Consider the following 26322-nt stretch of genomic DNA (forward strand, 5'->3'; position numbering starts at 1 on the left):
ATTCTGAAAATATCAATTAATCGATTAAGTCCCAAATTCCCAGCATATTATTTCCCCCAGATGCTCATGCATTTGGTAATTTTAAGTGCTGTATGTGCTCTCTGCTTATCTTGGCATTTTTTTCCAGTCATCCTGAACAATATATATATATATATATCAGTTGTAAGTTATGAAAATATATATGACAATTAAGCTACACAGAATATTCTCGTGAAAATTCGTCAGGCTTATGCCTAGCTGTATCTATGTCTTGAGCACTGTTCAAGTAAATGGTGAAAAAATTTACGCATAAAATTATATCTCCGTATATTATGTGATTAAATGAAGTAATCATATATATATATATATATATATATATATATATATAAGTTTCGTGGTTAAATTTTAAATTCTGAAAAAACAACATATAGAAACATATATTCGATTTAAGAATTTATTGCTTGACAAAAGGAATATATAGAAGGGGTTATTTTAATTTCCTTAATCCATGGATTTTCAACAATGGCTCATATCATCAGAGGAAATGAAATGCAGTTAGCAAAATATTCAGCTGCGAATGGACGCTATTTTGCTTTTCAGCACAATTATTGAAAATAGTTTTTTTTGAAAATCCATGGATTAAGGAAATTAAAATAACCCCTTCTATATATTCCTTTTGTCAAGTAATAAATTCTTAAATCGAATATATGTTTCTATATGTTGTTTTGTCAGAATTTAAAATTTAACCACGAAACTTATATATTGCTCTATTCTTAAATATTGAGCTTTTCCTTTTTGGCTAGAATCTCCTTGTAAGTATTACTTCAAGTAATATCTATCAGGATTTTTTATCTGAATTCTATCAGTGCCTTATCTCGCTTATATATGTATATATATATATATATATATATATATATATATATATATATATATATATATATATATATACACGCACACACACACACTCCACTTACCTCTGGTATTTAACAATGTCAACTCAAGAGAGGTGTAGTTGGAAAGTGTGCACCCTTTACCGCAAAAATTTTACACACAGGCACCCCTAGGGGCCATACGGTGAGTATTTATAGTTTGTCAAGACTGAAAGAGCCTTTATCTTACATTACCTGAATAAAATGAGCTGAATTTATTCAGAGCGTTGTCCGAAAATCTTTTTTTTTTTTTTTTTTTTTTAACCTTTATTTGGCGTCCAGTGGATAGGGAAAATAGAAAAACAAAGCTAATGTTTTTTCTCGTTGCTTTCAGGAATCACTCTCTGGTGATCGACCGAGATTCCCGAAGGGGATGAAGTTGGGACTGATGAAATAAATTGTGCCCTAGAAGCTGATTGATTAGTGTGTAACCAAATCAACTAACAGGGACATTTCTCCGAGAGAAAAAAATTAGTCATTATTTATGACTACAACCAAAACAGTAGTTTTAATTATCTAAACAATCCAAATTATCAATCCTCATCTAAAAAAAAAATCCGAAACAAAATATATACGCCTAGATATTCTCGCCCGTTAACAGCGGGCAAAAGTTATAGCCCGTTGATTTACAATAAATACTTTATGGCAAATTTTTAGAGTAAATGTGGTGACTAATAACTATTAATCCCTAATAGGTTACATCGAATGGATGCTATAATATTTAGTTCGAAAGTTTCTGTCAACTCAATCCAATAGTTTCTGAGAAAAGGTGGAACAGACAGATAAACAAACAAGCTAAGAAATATAAGTTTTTAAAAACGGAAAAAAAAAAAATTGCTAAGAATAACTCACCTGCCGTATCGACAATTTGTAAGGAGATTTTCTTCTGGTTCTTTTCCAAGACTTTTCGTTTTGTTTGGTTCTTTATCGAATTGTTGTCGAGTCGGCGCACTGTCTTCTCATCTTTGACGTATTGGTCAACAAGCGTCGTCTTACCCGTAGCCGCATCACCGGCCAGAAGCAAACGGATTTGATAATCATATTTCTTTTCTTCTGATAATTTCGGCGGTTTCGGGGTCAGGTAACGACCCATAGACACCTGGTGATAGTAGCCCGTCTGACCCATGTTGTTCAAAATGTGTGTGTGTGTGTGTATAAGATTATGTTCAGTGCGCTCGTACGAACATTCAAGGCTATCTGGATTTAATGTCACGGAACAGTCTGAACAGATATGATCGATAATATATAAAAAAACAAATGATTTCCGTTGTTAACAATAAGTTTTTTTTTTTTTTTGTTCAATAAACGATGAATTGAAGAAAAACTCAAGATAAGTCTCTTATTTTTTAACGAAAAACGCTGACAATCATTCGTTATAGATTTTTGAAAGTTAAGAATAAAATAAAAATACGATTGTCAATCAAATAAATAACAAAAATGGTCAAATCGATATTAATTTTGTTTTTGTAAATGTCAAAGAAAAGCTGATAAAAGAATTTGAAAAATAAAATTACTTATTTTAGAAATAACAGATATGGCAAATTTCTAGCTAGATAAATGAAATTATAAGAATACTTTTTTGTTTGCTAATTCAAAACAAAACAGGTGTTTTCGACTTAACATACTACAGTTAATGTTTACAGTCCGAATGCGGAGAGGCCTTAAATAAACGACTTTCTCCTTTTTTTTTCTCTTTGTTTTCTCTTTTCTAAAGCAAAAAATAAATAAATAAAATAAAAAAGAGAAAGAGATATTTTAGAGAAAATTTTAAAAAATACACCAGTAACGCTCTACTGCTTTTTTTTTTCTTTTTTTCTTTTCTTGATTTCTTTTTCTCTGCTTTTATTTTCATTTGTAAATGTTTGATTTTGTATAAATCTGTCCAATCAGAATGGCCAAACCTACACAAAGGAAACAAACACAATCCTTTGAAACACCTTTATTCAAGTGACTTTTGTTCAGAAGGCGTGCCCATATTTACTTAACTCCGCCCTTCAAGATGTAATCAAAGTGAAATATCTGTTCTACATTCCTTACCCCTTGAGGGGTGGGGGGGGCACATAAAAACCTGACATTGTCTTAAACTTTCCCTTGTGGGGAGACAAGTAAATAGACACTTGAGGGTTCATACTGGGATCAATGTGTAGTATTTGCTCTTGATCAGGACAGAAGTTTATTTCGACTTGTGCGTTATTTAAATAATAACAACTAAATAGGCACTCACCACGATGGCAATGGTTGAACTGAAGATTGGCTTTCTATCCGACGAAAATTCAGCTCCCCACAAATGGGCACTCTGGGTAAAAATAAATATTATCTGTGCCTAAACCTAAACATGGATCCCATGAACAAAGTTTCTTTCTTAGAACTGCACGTCTGTGGCACTCTCTTCCGTTTTCCCTGCTTTCCAGCTGACTATGGTCGTCCTCAAGTAAACAAGTTCTTGATGAGCCGACGGCTCATTGAGGCGTCCATCGGCCCCTTAAGTAATCCAATTTACCAAATTTTCACTACTAATGATTTCTACGATAGTGTCCCACTGACTACCGTACGCGGACACTCATTAGCACTTATCCTTGAGTAGCCTCAGGGTCTTGATAAGTGGTGACTCCTTTGTAAAAAGAAAAAAAAAAATGAGTTCCCTTGGCACTTTACCAGGCGACAAAAAACGGACCAAAAAAAAAAGGATGGCGTCTTGAGACTGAACACACATTACATTTTGATCCTTGCCTGAAAACCGGATAAAAATATAATTTGGTGTGTCTTATTTTTATTTAATAGTTGTAATTATCCGACGTTACCCGGGAACACTTCCGCTTACATTTTTGTATCCCCCCCCCTTTTTACCCATGCCTTGTTTATTTTTTAAATCAGAATTTGATAATAAAATTTGATTATTATATTCTCATTTCGTATTTAAATTATTAATTAAACCAAGTTGCTAGAAAACTAATTTGGTTAACGCTTTGACCATTATCAAATTATTGGATGTAAATAACTTCTAAAATATGTTTCTGATTTTTTTTTTTTTTTTTTTTTTGAGATGAGGATTTATAATTCGTATTATTTGGACTACTGTTCTCATCTTAAGTGTTATTTCCACAACGTTTCAGTCGATGTAATATTTGTTCTTGTGCACCTCTGGAATGTTTTTGTCGAACTCGATACTCTACACGGAATTTCGAACGGAATCCTTTATTTAATCTACGTAGTATGCTTTCATTCCGTCAGCCATGACCTGGTAGAAGTCATGTAAGTATTTGGAGTGTCGCCCGCCCCGCCCGCACTGAGGATTCAACCTTCAACCTCCAGATGAGTGTCATTTAGAACTGAATTTTAACAAGTACTTTATTCACAAGATACACCCGAAGAAGATCGGAGATTACATCGGCCGAAACGTTGTGAGAATAACACTCAATAGGAGAATAATAGTCTGAATAAACCAAACGTTCAATTCTGATGCATACGCTAAGAATTTTAAACACAGATTAAATTACTTTTTATTCGACAGCCTAAATACTAATTATTTTCAATTTTCGAAGTAATTCATTTCTTTTTTTTTTTTTTTTTTTTCGTTATTTACGCAAAATACGAACCTTGTTATTTTCAGATGGGATTTTAACGTGAAATTCAATTTGTACTGTTTTTTTTTTTTTTTTTTTTTTTTTTTTTTGCTTATTAAACTGTTAGGTGAAAGTACAGAATAGTGATAAAAACGCCCCCCCCTCCTCATGTTAAAAATGGATTTCTAAATAATGTTATTATTTCAGCACGTTTCGTATTCTTCATAATTATCCTTTTTTTTTATTTCAACGATTGTCACAATGCACTATAGTACCAACTAAAGACTTATCTTTCAAAAGTTGATTTTTATATTAGTATTCGGGTCTGTTTTGAACGAATATCATGTTTAAAATTGTCGCCGACAAGTATTATCCAATGTTTTTAGTATTGTTTTCATTGATGTCCATGTTTGTTTTCGCGCATGCGCATTCAATTTTTTAAAACGTAAGTCGGTACTAGCGCACCCAACATTAAACTGAATGACATTTTTCGCAAAGAAACCAAAACGCATTATTGTTTCGTAAATTTCTTCTTTTTTTTCTTTTTTTTTTACATAGAATGTTATAAAAATATTTTTGGTATCTTTGCATTTTCGATTTTATTAAATACTCGAAAATGAAATAAAAAATGTGTAAGTTACGTATGAGCGGGAAACACAGAAACAGGTGGTCAAACACTTTTATAAAAACAGAGATTAAGGAAATGAAAATATATTTGTCGTTAGTCATTTCGGTTGCTCATTAAAATGCAATGATGATGTCATGAAAATAAGTACGATTCTTTTATACAACAGAGGTTTGGTAAAAATATTGATTTCCTAAAAAATCAATAATAATAATTTGACGTTTGTTTTTAATCTTTAATTCAAACAAAAAGATTCGTACTTATTCAAATTGACACTTATGACGGCAATTAAAAGTAAAAAAATAAATAAATAAAAATAAAAAAAGAAAAGACTGTGTGATGTACGTACCAGTCACGGAACGAAGATTAAATATTTCAAAAATCATATAATTTGATCAAATATATATATATATGGTGCTCGGTAAAAATGGCACCGGTAGAAATGGCACCGGTAAAAATCGCACTGGTAAAAATGGCACCGGTAAAAATGGCACCGGTAAAATTGGCACCGGTAAAAATGGCACAAGTGAATAACTAGGTAAAAATGGCACCAAAAGGTGCTACTGAAGCTATGGGGTCCCAAATTCTAACCTCATTTTGGGTTTTGTAAAAGTTCCTATTTTCTTGCCGTCAACGAGGGCAGAGTTAGACACAAGGTCGATTTTTAATATCCCCCCCCCCAAAAAAAAGGGGCAATTTTCATCGGAACAAAAGATTACAATTACCTCAGTTTAGAAGCATTGTTTATCTAAAGGTTCTTATTTAATTGCACCCCGCGAGGGCAAAGTTAGACACAATGTCGGTTTTTAATCTGGTGACTATCTAGCTCCCCAAAATGGGGTACTTAGGACTAATGAATCGCAACTTATCAAGGATAAAACACACTCGAGGATAAGGGTTAATGTGGAAGTTTTCAATTACACTAAACAAAATGCATCTTTTCTGGACAAGTTGTAGTTGTATTTTTGGGTTCATTTTTCATAATGAATCGCTAGTTATCAAGGATAAAACACACACGGGGATAAGTTTTTTTTTCCCCTAAAACAACAAAAAAAAAAATGATCCAGAAAAGATGCACTTTGTTTAATGTAATTAAAAGCTCCCTGGTTGACACTTATCCTCGACTGGCTTTTATCTTTGATAAAAGAAAAAACTAATTTTGGTGCACTCTAAATTTATTTTATCATTGAATGTATTTTATCGTTGATAAGTTGGGCTTTGCCATTTTTTCTTATTTATCCAAAACTGCTATTATTGAATAAATATTGAACTCTGGAATGTTTCTGTTGAACTCGATAATCTGTACAGAATTTCTGTCGGAGGTTGCATCGACTGATACGTTAACAAAGTGTAGTATCACTTCTGATGCTACACTCCACCTATTATCTCCCCGTTCAATGAAGAATTAATAAATCCTTTCAGACTGAGACAATTTTAATTTTTGTTCTGATCCAGAGTTCCTCTTGTAGGAGAGCTGGATATTGCCCACATAAAGAAAACGACCTTGTGTCTAACTTTGCCCTCTTGGGGAAGCAAGTAAATAGGAATACTCAAGATGAGAATAGTAGTTCAAAGCTGGAATGGGAACAGTAACACAAAATTCTCAAAGCTAAACTGTATCAATGTTGTTAATTACCAAAAATAGTTTTATTGTCTTATTAACAAATTCAACAGACACATAAACTAAAGTGAAAGATAACACGTGTTGTCGCGTATACGTGCGAAAAGGTTTTATGACCAATTCACCTCACAGTTTCATGCTCACAGTTGTATATGAAACCGTTCTGGGGACATTTCTGGGGTCAATCGGTCACTGAGTATATTTCTGACATACAATTATAAACTGATTCCAATATAAATAACAGTAAAATAGGTACTTATAAATGTTTGACACCCCGAGAGTACAAACAACGTTGAAATAATAACTATTTAGAAAGCCATTCTTAACATGGAGGTGGGGTGAACTATTTTGCACTTTCACCTAACAATTTAATGAAATAAAAGTAACATTATTTTTTTTAAGTTCATATTTCTTTCGGTATCAAACATCCATAAGTACAATACGTTCGTTTGTTTACAAAATAAAAAAAGTTTATTTCCGCACGCACCAAGGGGAGAGGTCATTGAATATATGAGCTATAAGACTCAACGCACAAGGAGTACTTAATTTTAAAGTATAAAAATGTATCGAACTATAATTTTAAGTTTTAATATTTCTTTTTAATGAGTGATTCATAATTGAAAAAAAAATATGCTAAAAACATTTATAGATTGTTTTTAGTATTTTTTTTTTTTTTTTTTTTTTTTGGTTTTTACATTAAGGTTGTATAAAATGTATCAAAATATAATTTTAATTCATCAATAATGTAGTAATTTAAAAAACATGAAATATTTATGAAGAAACTTCTTTATATTTGAGTTTCATAAAGGGGTCGATAACTCGTCTCCATTGCCGACATGTTGCAATGCAGGAGTTCCATAAAAAAGAAACAACACCAAGTGTACATAAATTACGAGGAACGAATAACATAATGTTGATTTCTGATTTCAATATCAGAAACCGTCATCAAATGGACTGTTCCTCGCTATAATTGTTTATGCCTAAGTTATTTTGTTTGTATTTTTGAAAAATATATAAACTGCTTATTTTTATTTTATTTTTACTTTTAGTATATCTTGCGTTTGGTAGCATTTATTTGTTGTATATTTTACTTTTTAATTTTTTTGTCTATAGTAATAAATGTTCGATGATTCTTATTTTTAAGGCATTTATTAGTATAGACATCGAATCGAATATATGGTAAAGAAACAAATAAATAGAAGTAACTAATTAAAGTAAAAGGAACTTGTTTGTAAATAAGGGAGATTTTTTTTTATTTATTTCTGCCCAGTGTTCAACTTATAATAGGGGAGAAAAGAGGTGAATGAATTACCACACAGATGAAAAAAGTTATTTCTGACACCTGTGACGTAATAGCACTTTGGGAAATCTCAAAAACGAGATTCGCATTTAGGATCTATTTAAATTTGAAAACTTCTCATTATTTTCTGTAACACCGGTGACGTCGCAGTACATGACCTAACTTTTGGAAAACTCAAAACGAGGGTAAAATTTGAGACCAGATCGGTCGTCTAGCACCCTTTTTAATTCGACAAATTTCGCACGTTTTCCCATTTTAATATACTGTGAGATATTCATGCATTGTTCTTGTTTTGTCATTTTTCTCATTAATCCATTACGTGCCATTTTTACCTATTTATTCACTTGTGCCATTTTTACCGGTGCCATTTTTACCTAAATTCATATATATATATATATATATATATATATATATATATATATATATATATATATATATATATATATATATATATATATACACATATATATATATATACATATTTCAAATTATTAAAAACATTTTTAGAAGGATCATTTTATAAAAGTTAAAAACTAAATTTGAAGAATATAAAAATGGCTTCAGCCTTCACTTATTCGTAAAAAACGACAAATTTGTTTATCAAAAAAAAAAATAAAAGTACTTGATCAATTTTTGTGATTTTAGGAATATTCCATCAGCATTCCACAACAAGTACACGATAAAAGTTTGTTTTTTTTTTTCATTTTTGTTTATCGCCATAAGTGCCAATCTGAATAAACAGCAAAATATTTATTTGTATTAATTAACTTAAATATTTCAAAATTATTTTCTGATAATAATTTGGCTTTAGTTATGATATAGCACCGGCGAACGATAATACTCGACTTTTAAATCTGTTAACGTTACTCAAAACAAGATATTACATCATATTCGTCAACTTAAAGGCTTCAAAATTGCTTTCTAATAACTAAGAAATTTTTAAAATACAGTGTTGCAAGAAAATATACTACTTGTCCAGAATCCCCTCCAATGGGGAGTCTTTTTTGCCACCCACAACCAGGGCATACCAATGATCATTGCCAGCGAGAAATCAATGGTATGCGCCTGTTGCGATAACGCGAAGTCATTTGCAATGGTTATCAAAAAGATGAAGAGCATTAGAAATCCCCAGATGTCCGTTATCGCTCAAGATTGCAGGGAACACCACAAGTTATTGCGAGTGAATGATCGCTGGTGACAGCTTGTGTGAGTAAATAACGAACAACATCAAACAGTTAGGATAGCAAGTTTGATCGTACATGCAAAACGCTGGAAAAGATTCTACGGAAAATAAAATCGACATGTTTGAGTGATCGATGTAAAGGGAGAAGAATGCGGAGGGAGATAACTCTAATCAATTTTCGGTGCTTCTTTAGATTAGCATTTATTTACAGAAAAGTCTGTATGTTGCACGTACCTACCACGGAACGAAGACGGCATATTCCAAAAATCCTCTGATTTTGATCAAGTATTTTTTTTTTTAATCAAATTTTACGGCGAACTGATTAGGAAAAACATCGGGTAACATGTTTTAAGGTTTGCCGAAATTCAAGGACGATAATTTAATTGGATTACAGAGAGTTTGTATTCAAAATAATGAACACTTTTTGGTGCTTGTTAAGATAATTGACAGATCGATTTTTTAAAAATATGTGGTTTTTAAGCTTTAAGCAAAAACAACACTTACTTAATAGTCAGACTATTGTTTAGAACAGTACGTCAGCCATTAAAGTGGCAAAAAGGGAGATAAGTATGCCCCTGTATTCGCAATCTTCAAGGATTTCACATCTAGGTAAAATGCCATTTCTCGAATTTTCCATAAAAATTACTTTTAACCATAAATAATTTTCTACTCAATGAATTTTCGTAATTTTTGGATATATTACTATTTTCGACATGACAAGTCAGTACTGCTGTTTTTTGTTAAAACCACATCTTAAAAAATCAATCTGTCAAGTATCTTACTTAACAAGCACCAACTTTTTAATCGCTAAAAATCATAAAGTTTGATTTGCTTAAACAAAAAAAAAATTACTTGATCAATTTTTATGATTTTTGGAATATAACATTTTCATGTGGTGACAAGTAGCTGCACCATGAATTTTTTTCTTTATTTTTGTTTTCCTAGCAAGTGCAAAATAGATTAAGCACCTAATTCTTTTATGAAGGACAAGTGTTACTTTACCACTTTTTAGAGTCAAATTTTTTATTACGGAATTATAGTTAGCATTGATGCTTGGGCAACTCAACTTTTCCAGACCAATACCAAGTCTTGTGAACTCGAGTGACAACTTCAGTTACACATTGTAAAACCAATCAGAGGAATGGCAGTTATCGGTTATAAGCCCAAAGCTATATTGGCTATTCCTGGCAGTGGAAGGGGTTATTCAACCTCATTGGAGAGCTACTGTTCTCCTTAAGCTGAACAGCCCTCAGCAAGTAAGATACTGCCCCGCCACTGGCCGCCTGCCTCATGGGGTGCATGGGGCATAGGATCTCTTCCGAAAAGTGGACAGATACCAATACACCAAACAATTAAACAGAGCCCAAAAAGAAACCAATACTCAAACTCGGGTTTTGGAATGTCTTGAATGATGCTGACCGACTTAACAAACGATCTCCACTCCATCTCTGGCATACAGAAAACCGCTGTCATCAATAAAGAATTATTACATTTACAGATAGACATTGCTACCCTACAGGAAACTCATATCGCATATTCAGGGAGCCTCAGAGAACCAAACTACACCTTCTTTTGGCAAGGGAAAAACAATGATGGCACAAGAGAGTATAGTGTTAGCTTTGTGGTCAAAACTCTCTCCTTGATAAGGTCCAGTTAGGTCAAACCTCCACTGCTTGCATAAAATCATTATATGTCAACACCACAGGTGGACCTATCACTCTAATATGTGTCTATGCTCCAACTATGTCAGCAACCGATGACACCAAGGATGTAGTCTACAGCAAACTTGATGCTTACATTCAAAATTTCAAGAATCATGACATCTTGATAATTGTGGGTGATTTCAATGCTTGAGTTGGGAATGACAACAAAGCTTGGCCCACCTGGCAAAGACACTTCAGAGTAGGAAAGTACAACAAAAATGGACAAAGACCACTAGAACTCTACTCAATGTGTAACCAACACTTTCTTCTCTACAAAATGTCATTATAGAGTATCATGGAGACACTCACGATCAAAACATTGATACCAACTCACCAGGAGAAAGTTTCCCCCTAACTTCACAGTCACTAGAACTTATCACAGTGCTGACTGTGACACTGATCACTTATTCGTATGCTGCAGAGTCAAACTACAAGCAAAGAAATTCTTCCACACCAATCAAACTGGAAAACCAAAGATCAATGTAACCAAGACCAAACACCAAGACAGTTTGAGGCCAACTTCGCAGCCGATTTTATCCACTCAGGCAGCTCGCCTACAGAAATGTGAGAAAGTCTGAAGAAGGCCTCATACTCTTCTGCAATCTTATGGGATGAGAGAAGGTGAACAAAACATTGACTGGTACAATGTGAACTCTGAGAAACTAGACCTTCCCATTGAGTCCAAAAGGAGAGGTTTTTTCAGGAAAACAAGAATAACCCAAGTAGACACTTTCTATTAGCATTTCAAACATCTTGCAATAAGGTAAAGTCAACAGTCAATGCGATTGTGTAAATGAGTGGAACAGACTATGCAGTTCCATCCAACAAGCTGCAAATGATGGAAACAACAAGGCAATGTATGACGGCATTAAGAATGCAATCGGTCCACGCACTGTAAAAACTGCTCCTTTGAAGTCCAAGACAGAAGAAATTCTTACAGACAACTTGATAGATGGGTCAAACACTACTCTCAGTTCTATACAACAGAAAGCAAAGTAAGCCAGAACACCCTCGATAGCATCCTACACTATGCACAATTACCTGAGCTGGACATACCACCCATCATCGATGATGTCTCCAAGGTGATCGACAAATTCCCACCAAGGAAGGCTCCAGGTACTGATTCCATCTCAGACGAAGTGATCAAGAGTTGCAAGTCCTCTCTCCTGAAGCCATTATTCCAACTTTTGCTACATTGTTAAGAAGAAGGTGCTGTTCCTAGGATATGAGAAACACAACATTCCACCATTGACATGATCTTCTCACTACGCCAACTCCAGAAGTGCAGAGTAAAAACCAGACCATTGCACCTTGCATTTATTGACCTTATTAAAGCATTTGACCTAGTCAGCATAGATGGGCTATTCAAAATGCTGCCTCTCGTTGGTTTTCCTCCCAAACTCCTGACTCTTATGGAGTCATTTCATGATTGGATGATGAGCACCATGCAATTCGATGGAGGCACCTCTGCTAAGTTTGGTGTAAAAAGTAGTGTCAAACAGTGACATGTGCTTGTCCCTATGCTATTTGCCATTTTCTTTGCCCTTCTTCTGAGACATGCTTTCAATTCGTCAGAAGATGGAGTTTACCTTCGCTCCAGATCAGGTGGCTGCCTCTTTGACATCAATTGCCTTCAGTTCAAGATCAAAGTCTAACAAGTTAGACGATATGGTGGTAACATCTCACACTGAGGAATGACTTCAAAGACTCATCGACAAGTTTTCCAATGCTTGCCAAGAATTCAGCCTCATCATCAACCTGAAGAAAACCCAGGTCATGAGCCAAGGAACCTCATCATCTCCCATCATTACTATGATTGGCAGTGCTTTCACATAGACCATCAATTTCAATATTTCGGGTCTACAGTCTCAAACAACCTACCTCTTGATGTAGAACTCAATAAGTGCATCAAAAAGATATCCACCACTCTTGAAAAATTCACAATTTGGATGTGGGAAAATAAACATCTCACCATCTCCACGAAAGTGAACCTTTACATGTCCTGTGTTATTACCAACTTTCTGGCAGCAAAGCATGGACAACTTACAGCAACCAAGAACAGAAACTGAACACATTTCACATGCGTAGTCTGCGGAGAATTCTTGGAATTTCTTAAAACTTACAAACAATGCTGTGCTCACAAGGGCTGGTATCCCCTTCATGTTCACCTTCCTTTGCTAAAGACGCCTATGCTGGATAGGCCATGTGCATTGCATGGACAATGGGAGAATGCCAAAAGACATTCTCTATAGTGAACTCAACACTGGCAAAAGGAAAATTACCTCCACTATGTAGACGTCTGCAAACGCGACATGAAAGCATGTAATATTGACCCTACCAGTTGGGAGCCCAAAGCTAAAGTCTGCAACATCTGGAGATAAACGGTGACTAAAAGCCTGGTAAAAGAATAGCAGGGACCAATACACTATTCAGGAAGGCTAGTAAACAAAATTCAACAGATTATCAATACGATTCACTGACCTTCACCAGCGATGTCTGCAACCGGTAATGTAGATCGAAGATAGTCTTATTCAGCCACAGAAAACGGTGTTCAATCACCTCTACAGAAGCAACTGCATAGTCTTCTAGACCGACGGATGCCAACAACAAATCGTTTAAATTACAATCATTTTAAAACAGTTACGTCTTCTTTTCAGAATGTTGAATTCAAGATGGAAAAAAAAGCAAATTCTCACAATTTTCTTATTTCAATTCAAGCTAGGCTGAAAAACTGCTGAAACAGCTCACACTATCAACAAAGCATTTGGCCCAGGAATCACTACTGAATACAGAGCACAAAAATCCAGGTTGTCCTCGACGGTCGCACATCTAAACAATATGATATAAATGCAGGAGTGCCTCAGGGGTCTATCCTTGGACCTCTATTGTTCTTAATATTCATAAATGACCTCCCCGACAAAATTGCCTCTGAGATGGGTATATATGCTGATGACACCACACTTTATAACAGGCACGACAGGAAAACAAATGAACACATATCTAAAGAAATGGCAAAAACACTAAAGGATAACCTCCAATCTGTAGTGGAATGGGTACAAAAATGGATGGTCACATTCAATGCTGCCAAGACTAAACTAGTTTCCTTCTCTGCCACCAAGTGCAATGCCCAGTGACTCTTTATCTGAGAGTACATCTTTCAAACTCCTTGGCCTAACGTTCACAGGAACATGAGTTGGAACAATTACATTGAAAGCATTGCCAGGGCCACTGCGAAGAAGGTAGGCTCTCTCTACTGTGCTAGAAAACTACGAACACACGAAAGTATCCTGTTCCTCTATAAAGCCACCATTCGCCCATGTATGGAGTATTGCTGTCACATTTGGGCTGGTGCATCTGCTACTAGTCTCTCGCACCTAGACAAGGTTCAAAAGAGAGTCGCCAATCTGATAGGCCCTGAACTGTCATCTAAGCTTCAGCTTCTGTCCCATCGACGAAATGTTGCATCCCTCTGCCTATTCTACAAGTATTTTAATGGTGAATGCTCTGGCAAACTGCAGACACTTGTGCCCCCATGACATAGACACCCTCGACAAACCCAACAGGCAACTAAATCCCACCCCCACACAGTAGAGATCCCTAGATGTAAAAGATCTTTCTACTCCAGTAGTTTCTTCCCCAGAACTGCTAGACTCTGGAATTCCATTCCATGCCCCTGCTTCCCCAACTGTACTGACATGCAGAAGTTCAAGAACCAACATCTTGCTGCCAAAATCCCTACATAGTACCCCAGTAGTTATTACCCCTGATAGTAGCCCCCTACACCAAAGTGGCAATGTGCCTTGTTTGGGGTGAAAATGTAATAAAATAATAAAATGGTCATTTAAGAAATTCTGTGGCAGCGACGAGAGTCTTGAAGATGATGTAGTGGCCAGCCATTGGATGTTGGCAATGATTAGTTAAGAACCTTAGTCGAAACCAATCCATATACAACTGTTCGAGAATTTGCTTCTGAATAAGACATAATGTATACAATGATTTCTGGCCACTTGAAAGAGATTGGAAAGAGAAAAACTTGATAAATGGGTGCCTCACGAATTGAATGACAACCAAAAGAAATGCTGTTATGAAGTGTAATCTTCCCTTTCTTTTACACAACAAGAACAACCCGTTTCTGTACCGGGTTATGACTTGCGATGAAAAATGGGTTCTTTATGACAATCAACAATGCTCAGCTCAGTGGTTAGACACTGACGAAGCTCCACGACACTTCCTAAAGCCAGAGTTGCACCAAAAGAAGATATTGCTGAGTGTTTGGTAGTCTGTGATTGGTCTCATCCATTGCAGTTTTTTGAATGCAGGCGAAACCATTACAGCGGAAAAATACCGTCAACAAATGGATGAAATGCATCAGAAACTTCAACAACAACACCCAGCATTAGTCAACAGAAAATTCTCTTTCAGGACAATGCCTGAATGCACATAGCTAAACCGACCCTGCAGAAGTTGAACGAATTGGGCTGCCTCATCTGCCATACTCTCCAGACCTCTCACCTATCAACTACAACTTTTTCAATATTTTCGAACAGACCTTTTTTTGAAAGATTGTGAATATACAATTAAACTTGCTATAACTTATTTATATTAATGCAAAATGCTTTTCTTTCTATGAAAACATGGTTTTAAATAAATAAATTACATTAAAATACTATCCCGTTTGGTTTCAGAAGGTACCTTCTCCGAAAGTTGAGGATTATTGCCCGTCACTGGAAGTGTCTTCAATAATAAATATCAACAGGGCCGATTATACTATTTTTTTTATTTATGTCTGGGTGGCACCGTTTTGAGGGAGTTGAATTTCGACTGTATGCTGACTGTGTCTAAAGGGTTCCATTTGAAATTCCGTGCAGATTCAAGAGTCTGACAAGATACATCTGAAGAAAATGACAAGATACACCTGAAGAAAATTGGAGGTTGCATTGACTGAAACTTTGTGAAAATGACACTCAAGATGAGAATAGTAGTCCGAAAAACCCAAACGATGCAAAAGACCGACACATGAATTGCTCTTTTCTGTTCTCTTTCTTTACGAAATGTATAAGATAGCGAGTGCTCGCTCGTAACATAGTGACTTTTTGAAAACAGCACCTTAAAAGATATTTGATTAATTCCTATTTAAGTCATGTAAATTATTTAGAGTTAAAAAAACACACGCATGCCAAAATATTTACTTCTTTTCAGCAGCAACATAAAAAAACGTTCATATTTCATATCAGTAGTAACACTTTTTCTTTCTTCTCTTTTCCAACAAACCAAAAATATTCAAAACACCCACAAGTTATGTGGCGTTCAAAAATGTTTGCATCGAACAAAAAAGAAATCACTCTTTTTATTCAGCCATTTTGACTATCAAAACCATCTATTTTCACGACCTTCACATCAAAATCAAATGATTTCAGGTTCGCTCCCGTGTGCAGCCACTGATTCCTTACAACGGGCCCATGCTAGCCATGGTTGCTTATTCCTTGATCTCTTCTGAACATTATATACCGATTCTGCTTTTCTTCCACGGAACTCTTCCATAACATTGTTTAACCAGGTGGTATTTGTCATGAACACAATTTCCATTCTTTTTATTCATATTTTTTTTACTCCTATTCACCCCAAACAAAACAAATTACCACTGACACGTAAGAGGTTAACTGTTAATTAGGAACACTCTAAGTAGGGAGTTGAGCAGCAAGATGTCTGTTCACATTACATTTAAACTCCTGCATGTTAGTACAATCGGAGAATTAAGATACACAGATGGAATTCGAAAGTCTAGCATTTCGAATGAAGAAACTTTCAAGGTAGAAGTCTCCCTGGCAACGGGGAGGGTAGCTTCTAGAGTTGAGGCATGGGATTTTGTTGCTTTTCGAGTTCGTCGAGGTATTTATGCCTGGGCAGTATCAGTGTTACAAGTTCGTCAGAGCACATTTCATTACAGTACTTGCAAAACAAGCAGGTATGCAACATTGTGGAGATGGGACATGAGGTTGGAGCTTGGCCGACAGTGTGGGACCTATTAAATTTTTGGGACCTTGTCCGATTGAGAGAGATGTACCAGTCCAGATGTGACAATAAATCTTCACGACCATTTTGCTTTGTCTCTATTGTAAATAAATTCACTGCTTTATTCAAATCTCTATCTACTATTATATTAAAGGAACTTTGTCTGTGCATGTGAGTTCGTTCCCTATGAACTCGAAAATGGCTGGATCATTTTTTATAAAATTGCACACGAAGATACTTTATGTGCCTGGCAGGATTCTTAGATAGGTTTTGTATCAGCTTATCATCGATAAGTAGTGATAATCGATAATCGAAATAATCCAATGAAAGAAGGAACAGGTATTTTTGACCAAAGTTAACACCTTACACAACATAACATCACAGATGCATTTAAGAAGTTTTATTACCGCACAAGCCGAAAGTCTCGACATATAAAATCAACAGTAGGTTCTTTGATATGACAGGGGCGCTTTCAAAATGAATGTTTTTGTTTAAAGCACAATCACACCATGATATTTGACTTTTTCATTTTAAACTTAAATTCAAGTCGTTATCACCGAACATCCAGTAAGGCCAGGCAGATAAAATCAGCAGTAGGTTCTTTGATATGACAGAGGCGCATTCAAAATGAATGTTTCTGTTTATTGAAGCATGATACTTGACTTTTGAATTTTAGCTTTAATGCAAGCCTATATATATATATAAAAATATTTTTATAAAATCAACAGTAGATTTTCTACAGTGCTATGTGTACAATGTATTGTGAACTAAGTAAGTCACGACGGGGAGGCATGTGAAGCTTCCTCCCAGTGCATCGTGATGCGTCCTCCACTAGAGCAAGCAATCAAATTTGATTGAAAATGGGCGATTTCATCGATTTCGATGATAATGAAAGTATGGCAGTGTGAAACATTCGTTAATCATCATTTAATCCCGGAAAACGTCGGGTTACCCTGCTAGTTATACATGATATCGGTTAACATTATGTTATTTGTCTTGAAAATAAAAGCATATATTCAGTATTTCAGTGATACACATTCGTGTCAATCATACACTTTAATTTTACGCTATCGCAAGTACATTATTTTTTTAAAATTCATGCTTCTATTAGTTTGCACTTTAGTTCTCACATTCCATCAGCAGTGTTTCTGACAACGGGGAAAGAATTGCTGTTTCCTGAGTCGGCATCTATTCGTATAACAGGTTAATTAGTTTTTTCTTTTTTTTATGTTAGCTAGTTTTTATTTTTTCGTTTTTTGTTGTTGTTGTTTTTTTAGCCTTGAAGTGGTATTTTTAGTTTCTTAGATCAAGTAGCTTCTTGCCTTGTCATAAATAAATGGTTTTCGTTTATTAGGAATGAAAAACATTAACTTTTAATAACCTGACTCCCAGTGATTACAAGAAAACCAATAAAAAAAAAAGCTGCTAAACAAAAATAGAAATTTAATACAGGGCAATATCGGTTCGGAACGGCTAGCATTATATATACAACATACTTTTTTTTTTTCAATAAATATTTGGATTTTTTACATGACAAACGTCACACTTTCCTTATTTACTACCAGAATTCGGTGGGGGTTTCAACACACTTGCACATTTTAGGTGACTAAAACGTTCTTTCCATCCCGTATTTTGCAGAGTTTCGTCCGAACACACACCACTGTGAGTTTTTTTTTTATGCAATACTACATTTTAAGACATACATAGTTATTATGTCAGATGCGATCTTCCAATCTATATAAAGATATATCCGTCCCGTCACAAAAGGTTAACTGGGAAAAAACAAGAGGTAAGAATATTTAAGGTGTTTAATGGAAGGATTAAGGCAAATAATTTCAAAATCTAACTGTCGATTAAAATAAATTTGGACAAAAACTCTTAACTTTATTTTCATAATAGGAAATTTTCTTTCTTTGTGTTTATATGCCAATTGATACATTTTTATTTATTTTACTAACTGGACGCCCGGCGTTGCCCGATCGTACACTACCTTTAAACATGATATTTTAATTTATGCAGATTATGTATGTATTATTATAGAATCTATCTTCTATTAAGTGAAAATAAGTTAGCAATCCAATATTGCAACTGAATCTTTTGTAAAAATAACAAATAATTTTCTGATAAAATCAAAAGAGTCTCGGGCAGCGCTGGCATGGAACAGCTAGTATATTATACAATACAAAAGAATATTCAAATAAATCTAAATTATTTTATTTGCATCAAATTAATCTTATTCTATTGGTTTTTAACTTTGTGTTAATTTGTTTTGGTTTACAAAAAAAAATAAATAAAATATTGAAATATTGCACAGAAAAGTTTTGTTTTTAATATTTATATATATTTTGATTTTTTTTAATATTTGTATATATTTCGATTTTTTTTACTTTAAAACTTTAACTGATATATATATATATATATTTTCAATGAATATTCTGAAACAACTGTATAAACACCTAAAGTTACCCTTTCCGGTAAAATTGTCTTAATATATAAATCCCTCTTCCAAGATAGAATGTGATATTTTGGAACGTGGCATCCCACTGATAAATATTACAGTGAATGGTTGGCTCATAGATCTATTAGCTAATACATATTAGTGCTTATGTAGAAAATGTTGTAGACGAAACGTTAGGAGTGATTAAGGATTGAACCTGAGTGTCAGAATCCAGTACCGTGAGAACAGAGGTTTTTGATATTGTAGGTGGAGCTGACGTAGTTGTGGAAAAGCTTCTCTTGGAAGAGCGACCAAGGATGAAAGATGTTATAACTATGTATGGTATAATAACAAATGTAATATAGTGAGAAATGCACTTAACATAAATGACTCTCTCTCTCTCACTCTCTCTCTCACTCTCTCTCTCTCTCTCTCTCTCTCTCTCTATTCATTTTTTTTTCTTAAAGTGTCAATATTTCATCTGTTTACAGAAAAGTTTGTTAATCAAAATATCCGTCTTCCACGTGCACCCCCCCGTTTTTATCTTTTCTACAACAATTGTATATTTCATGAATAAAATTCGAAGGCAAATCACAAAAAGACATTCATATAACATTGTTTAAATCTGTTGAAACAAGTGCGACATGTTTCTCTTTTATTTTTCATATTTTTCTTTGTTATTTACATTTTCAAATTTGACATTGCAGGCAGCACAATTGAAAGCTTATCAATTGTGCGTTCCGCTTTTTAACTAATTGGAAAGCATTTAATGTTGATTGAAACCCAAACAGTTTCATAACAATAATCCAGCGTGAAACACCTTGATATTTCGACAGCAGACGTTAACGCTTTTGTTTCAGTATTTTTAATTAACTACGTAAATATCCATCCTACGGACGGCGTAAAACATCTCAATAATTTAGTAATTTTTACTACTACTACTACTACTACTACTACTACTACTACTGGTGCTATCAGATCAGGCTGTCTGAAGATACCCGTTTCTTAACCTAAAATGCACCAAACATTGAGGTTATATTTTTTCCTTTCTCTTTGGAAAACTCAATCATGTTTTGCAAAGCAAAAACAAAAACAACGATTTTCCTCTGCAAAATAATCAAACCAAACATCATGAATAAATATTTGAAGATATAAAGAAGGAGACAAAAAAACTGTTACAAAAATTTACCAGATTCTGAATTTAATAATTTGAAGATATAAAGCTTTTACCAACATTATTTGATTCCGCATTAAATAACCTGAAAAGGGTTGATATGCCGCCAAGTAAAGGAACCAATTGATACTAATGCTATAAGCAATAACAGGAAGAACATTCAAATTCCAAAAATTTTCATGGGTTTAGGACGATAAATTGAATGTTACGGATCATGGAATCGACTATGTCGAGTTAAAATTCTCGCAGATCTCTTGTGACTAGTGTACACTCTCCGTCAAAAATGACGGAGGAAAAATTCAACTAGTGTTTTCGCTCGTGTTTGATCTAGATAATTTAATATTATTACTATTTTTATAAAATCATAGAATTACGCTATTAATTTAATGTTCTCTATATAAATTATTATTATTATAATGTCTGATGACTTAAAAAAGCACCCACAATTAACTTTCTATTAAGGGTGGAGATTTTTTTTCAGAATTCATTTAAGGCGTCGGGGTTGTCTCCCTTGCTATTTGCTTTTGAATGTAAAGCTCTTTAATTCTGTTCATTTCAATAGGCTGGACCTTAACTTGTAGGGGGGTAGGATATATATAAATACCCCAATCCCGTTACAAGAGAATAATGAAACGAATGAGGAATTGAAGGAAACAAAGGCTCAGTTAATGGATAAGATAAACGTGGTTTATTTGCTATTGAAAGAAATGAACGTTTTAGTTACAATATGTCCGCGCGTATGTGGCCAATGTTCGTTGCAGGACTGGTGTTGTTGCAAGAAGGGAAATGTGTTTTCATCTGAAGTTCGGGTCACTATTGTTTGTTCGCGCGTGGGAAGAGAAATAATTGTTGTAGGAAAGTTGAGAATAGTAGTCCAGCGTGTGTATGCATTGATAAGGAATTAAATTCTGTGGGGGTAGTATAATTAAACAAAGCGTACTTATCTTTTCAGACGACGGGGGTGGTAAGTGGCGGCCAGCCGTGCTACTTCGGTGATATGTGTCAGGCTTTTAACTGGAGAGCGACGACTACATTTATCAAGCTAGCAGCGCGGCGTTTTTGCCTCCTGTGTTTTTCTTCTTTTTCTTCTTTGGTTTGTGTAAGATAGGCATTGTTAGAATTGAAGGCGTCTCGGCTTATAACGTGAGAGCGTAGTTGGCTTCAGTTCACTGGTGCCTTATTTCTTCTTCTTCTTTTTCTTCTTCTTCATCTCTTTAGGTCGGGTGGAAGAATGTCTGTGCGTTCACTGACGCAGCTGGGCGAATCTCCTTTTCTTTCCTTTTTCTTCTTCATTTCTTTAGGTCGGGTGGAAGACTGTCCGTGCGTTCACTGACGCAGCTAGGCGAGTCTCTCCTTTTCTTTTCTTTTTCTACTTCATTTCTTTAGGTCGGGTGGAAGACTGTCCGTGCGTTCACTGACGCAGCTAGGCGAATCTCTCTTCTCTTTCTTTCTGGTCCCCTCCTTTTATAGTCGTAAACCGGCTTCCAGCGGCTGTGATAATTTAGGCCTTTATTTTCGGCGGGGAGCTCTGCCATTGGTTCATAATTCTTTTTATGGTTTCTTATTTTTCTTTTTCCAAACGGAAGCGATGCGTGGAGCCATGTGCAAACGACGATTTTTTATTTTGTCTCTTATGCTGGAGACGTTAGCATCCGGTTGGCATGTTCCCACACACATCGCCACCCGAAATAGCGGAGCTATTCCGAGAGTGCCCGTGAGGATTTTAGTGGATTGGTTGGTTGGTTGGTTGGTTGGTTCGTTCGTTGGTGGGTTGGTTCGTTGGTTGGTTCGTTGGTGGGTTGGTTCGTTGGTTGGTTGGGTTGGTTTGTTGGTTGGTTCGTTGGTGGGTTGGTTCGTTGGTGGGTTGGTTCGTTGGTTGGTTGGGTTGGTTTGTTGGTTGGTTCGTTGGTGGGTTGGTTCGTTGGTTGGTTCGTTGGTGGGTTGGTTCGTTGGTTGGTTGGGTTGGTTCGTTGGTTGGTTCGCCATTTATGGCTCAGAGGTTTTTTTTTTTTTTTTTTTTTTGGAGGTTGAGGAGTTTTTTTTTGTTTTTTGTTTTTTTTTGGATAGTTTTATTTAGAAGAGGTGAAGTGTTCCTAGGATGTTTGTAGGTGTGTATGCATGCTTCGTTCAACCTCATCCATTTCATTTAAATAAAGGGGCGGGGTCACCATTTTTGTAGGAAGAATAGGTCATATATAAATACCCCAATCCCGTTACAAGAGAATAATGAAACGAATGAGGAATTGAAGGAAACAAAGGCTCAGTTAATGGATAAGATAAACGTGGTTTATTTGCTATTGAAAGAAATGAACGTTTTAGTTACAATATGTCCGCGCGTATGTGGCCAATGTTCGTTGCAGGACTGGTGTTGTTGCAAGAAGGGAAATGTGTTTTCATCTGAAGTTCGGGTCACTATTGTTTGTTCGCGCGTGGGAAGAGAAATAATTGTTGTAGGAAAGTTGAGAATAGTAGTCCAGCGTGTGTATGCATTGATAAGGAATTAAATTCTGTGGGGGTAGTATAATTAAACAAAGCGTACTTATCTTTTCAGACGACGGGGGTGGTAAGTGGCGGCCAGCCGTGCTACTTCGGTGATATGTGTCAGGCTTTTAACTGGAGAGCGACGACTACATTTATCAAGCTAGCAGCGCGGCGTTTTTGCCTCCTGTGTTTTTCTTCTTTTTCTTCTTTGGTTTGTGTAAGATAGGCATTGTTAGAATTGAAGGCGTCTCGGCTTATAACGTGAGAGCGTAGTTGGCTTCAGTTCACTGGTGCCTTATTTCTTCTTCTTCTTTTTCTTCTTCTTCATCTCTTTAGGTCGGGTGGAAGAATGTCTGTGCGTTCACTGACGCAGCTGGGCGAATCTCCTTTTCTTTCCTTTTTCTTCTTCATTTCTTTAGGTCGGGTGGAAGACTGTCCGTGCGTTCACTGACGCAGCTAGGCGAGTCTCTCCTTTTCTTTTCTTTTTCTACTTCATTTCTTTAGGTCGGGTGGAAGACTGTCCGTGCGTTCACTGACGCAGCTAGGCGAATCTCTCTTCTCTTTCTTTCTGGTCCCCTCCTTTTATAGTCGTAAACCGGCTTCCAGCGGCTGTGATAATTTAGGCCTTTATTTTCGGCGGGGAGCTCTGCCATTGGTTCATAATTCTTTTTATGGTTTCTTATTTTTCTTTTTCCAAACGGAAGCGATGCGTGGAGCCATGTGCAAACGACGATTTTTTATTTTGTCTCTTATGCTGGAGACGTTAGCATCCGGTTGGCATGTTCCCACAAACTATCGCGATATGGAAAAAAAAGTTAGTCATTTCTGATGACCTGAATAAAAATAATTAAAATACACACACACACACACACACACACACACACACACACACACACACACACACACACACACACACTAACCATTACATTCCGGTCTCTTAAAAATGCCCGGATATGAAACGGATAATATCCTAGTTTAAAGTTCTGGCATATTAATGTTGAGCAGTGATGTGTTGCAGATGATGGGGTATGCTGATCGACTTTGCACGTTGCTAGAAACATATACAATAAAGCCACGAGAAAAGACAGATATACACAAAGGAATTGAATGAATATAAAAGGAAACAGTTTTATTGGTCAGAAGGTATGATTAAGAGCAGCTAGGTTGAGTCGCCAGCATCGCAAGAACGTTTATCGTTACTGTTTGATCAGCTTGCTTTTTGACATTATCGTTGAAGAAGCAGCTCGACAGTTCTGATCGTTTCTCCAGCAATGATAATCAGGTGTAGACGTTGCACTAAGGCTAACTGAAAGAGAAATGGCCCTGAAGAGTACAGTGATTGTCTTGGAAAGAACAAATAGATTGCACGTATTGTAGTTTTGTGAATTGTCTCGAAAATGGCGGACTTTGTACTTACAAGAACAAACTGATTGCAGGAAACTAAACTGGTCAATAAAAAGGTGCATCAAGTAATCGGCTCGGTTCGCTGTTGGTCGAGTGAAGTAACCAAGGTGCAGTTGCGAAATTAAATGGTATCAGAGTTGGTCAATTCAACGACTAGACATGTTGATGTAGTCGACTGCCAGACGAAATCGCCCAAACAGCTGATCGATTTAATAATTGGACCAGTGGCGCTAGACAGAGAGCCGGACGAAGTTGTCGCTTGTTATGGCCGTAACAGCTGATCACGTGAACAAGCCAAACCGCACCATGTGCCTTTAAAAAGGCGGAAGGAAGAGAAGTAAAGACGCCGTGGAATTCCCTGATTGGGTGAAAGAACTTGCTGATTATGAATTTTGTCCAATGAAGAGTCGGTAAGTAAATACAACATTCGCTGCGCTACTACTCCAATACGTTATTTGAAATGAGAATTAACAAATATCGCATGAAAAATATGTATCAGTTAATGCTATCTATATTATATTTCTCTTTGTCAGTTTTCCCGTGCGTATGTTTATTTGTCTGTCTGTCCATTCCACTTTTTCTAGGAAATTACTTGGCTGATCTGGCTAACATTTTGTATGGGCCTTTATTATGATAAAGTGCAGCGAACTAAGTATTATGGTATCCGTTTAATGCACAATTAAAGATTAATAGAGATTAGCATCCAATGCAAAAATGAGCACACATTTAACCAGATTCAACCATCATTTTCGCTTACAACACTCGTTCTAATTCCGCGAGTTATAACCTTTATTCGTTTTTACCGGGCTAAAAAATGAATAGTGTTTAATATTATTTTTAAATTAATAATTCAACTGAGAAATTATCAGCAAAGGTATGAACCGAAAATCCCTACAAAATGGGTTGCAAATAGAAAGCATACAAACATGAAAGCTTGTATTTCTCCATTATTTAATAATCCTTGTTTTAATTTCTGAAAAGATTTCATCACTGTCAATTTTGGATTCACGTCTAAACTCTGCCAATCTCTCGTAATTATATAGCATAAGCTATTTACACTTTTAATTGAATGCTGTTTTTATTCTTTGTTCGTGTCGGTGATAAGGAAAAGTAATCCTTTGCTTTGACGTAGATCTTCTCTCTCTCTCTCTCTCTCTCTCTCTCTCTCTCTCTCTCTCTCTCTCTCTCTCTCTCTCTCTCTCGTGCCACAAGTGCATATAAGAAATGCTGGGCGGAGCTTCAGAATATATGCTAACTTATTTTTAAATAACAATAAATAAAATACTTTCATTATTTTTTTAATGATTTTACAAGTACAGAATTAAGTATGGACAGTAAAGAAAGTATGCCGCTTTTAACGGATCCCAATTTCGAAAGTTTCAAAACGAAACACCAAACCATATGTCATAGAAATATAGAATTCTGGTATTTATTTGCTTCCTCACGAAATCAAAATGTGACACAAGGTCGTTTTTAACGCAGAGGAAAACCAACTCTCAAAAAGGGTCACTCTGGCAGATGCAATAATGAAAATTGTCTTAGTATAAAAGAGGTTCCCCTACATTGACTAGGGGCAGATTAATTTAAGTCTAGAATCAGAACAGATACTATACTTGGATCTTTGGATCTTAGCCCGAAGACCAGAAAAAGCTGAAAATGAAAAATGTTTTAATGTATTTCATAAATATTGTTCCATATTATAAACATATGATTCATATTCAGTATGAACCCTTGTTTAAGAATAAATAATAAATGTGGTAGAAAATGATCCCCCTTAACTGAACACACACACACACACACACACACACACACACACACACACACACACACACACACACACACAGAGTCTCTCTCTCTCTCTCTCTCTCTCTCTCTCTATTCATTTTTTTCTTAACGTGTCAATATTTCATC

At 35.5% G+C, this 26322-nt stretch overlaps 1 protein-coding gene across 1 annotated transcript in view; it reads right to left on the reverse strand.

Annotated features, from left to right (window-relative positions):
• The window catches only part of LOC145289592 (ras-related protein Rab-13-like), a 40024-nt gene extending 37419 nt beyond the window's left edge, over positions 1–2605 (reverse strand). Inside the window, exon 1 of the mRNA XM_080136423.1 lies at positions 1761–2605. Within this exon, the coding sequence (XP_079992549.1) occupies positions 1761–2034 (274 nt within the window). The 5' untranslated portion in view covers positions 2035–2605. The remainder of the gene's footprint in view (positions 1–1760) is intronic.
• Between the last annotated feature and the right edge of the window lie 23717 nt (positions 2606–26322).

The sequence above is a fragment of the Euprymna scolopes genome, chromosome 2, assembly GCF_053919585.1.
Source record: "Euprymna scolopes isolate OS-2025 chromosome 2, ASM5391958v1, whole genome shotgun sequence".
Classification (NCBI taxonomy): domain Eukaryota; kingdom Metazoa; phylum Mollusca; class Cephalopoda; order Sepiida; family Sepiolidae; genus Euprymna; species Euprymna scolopes.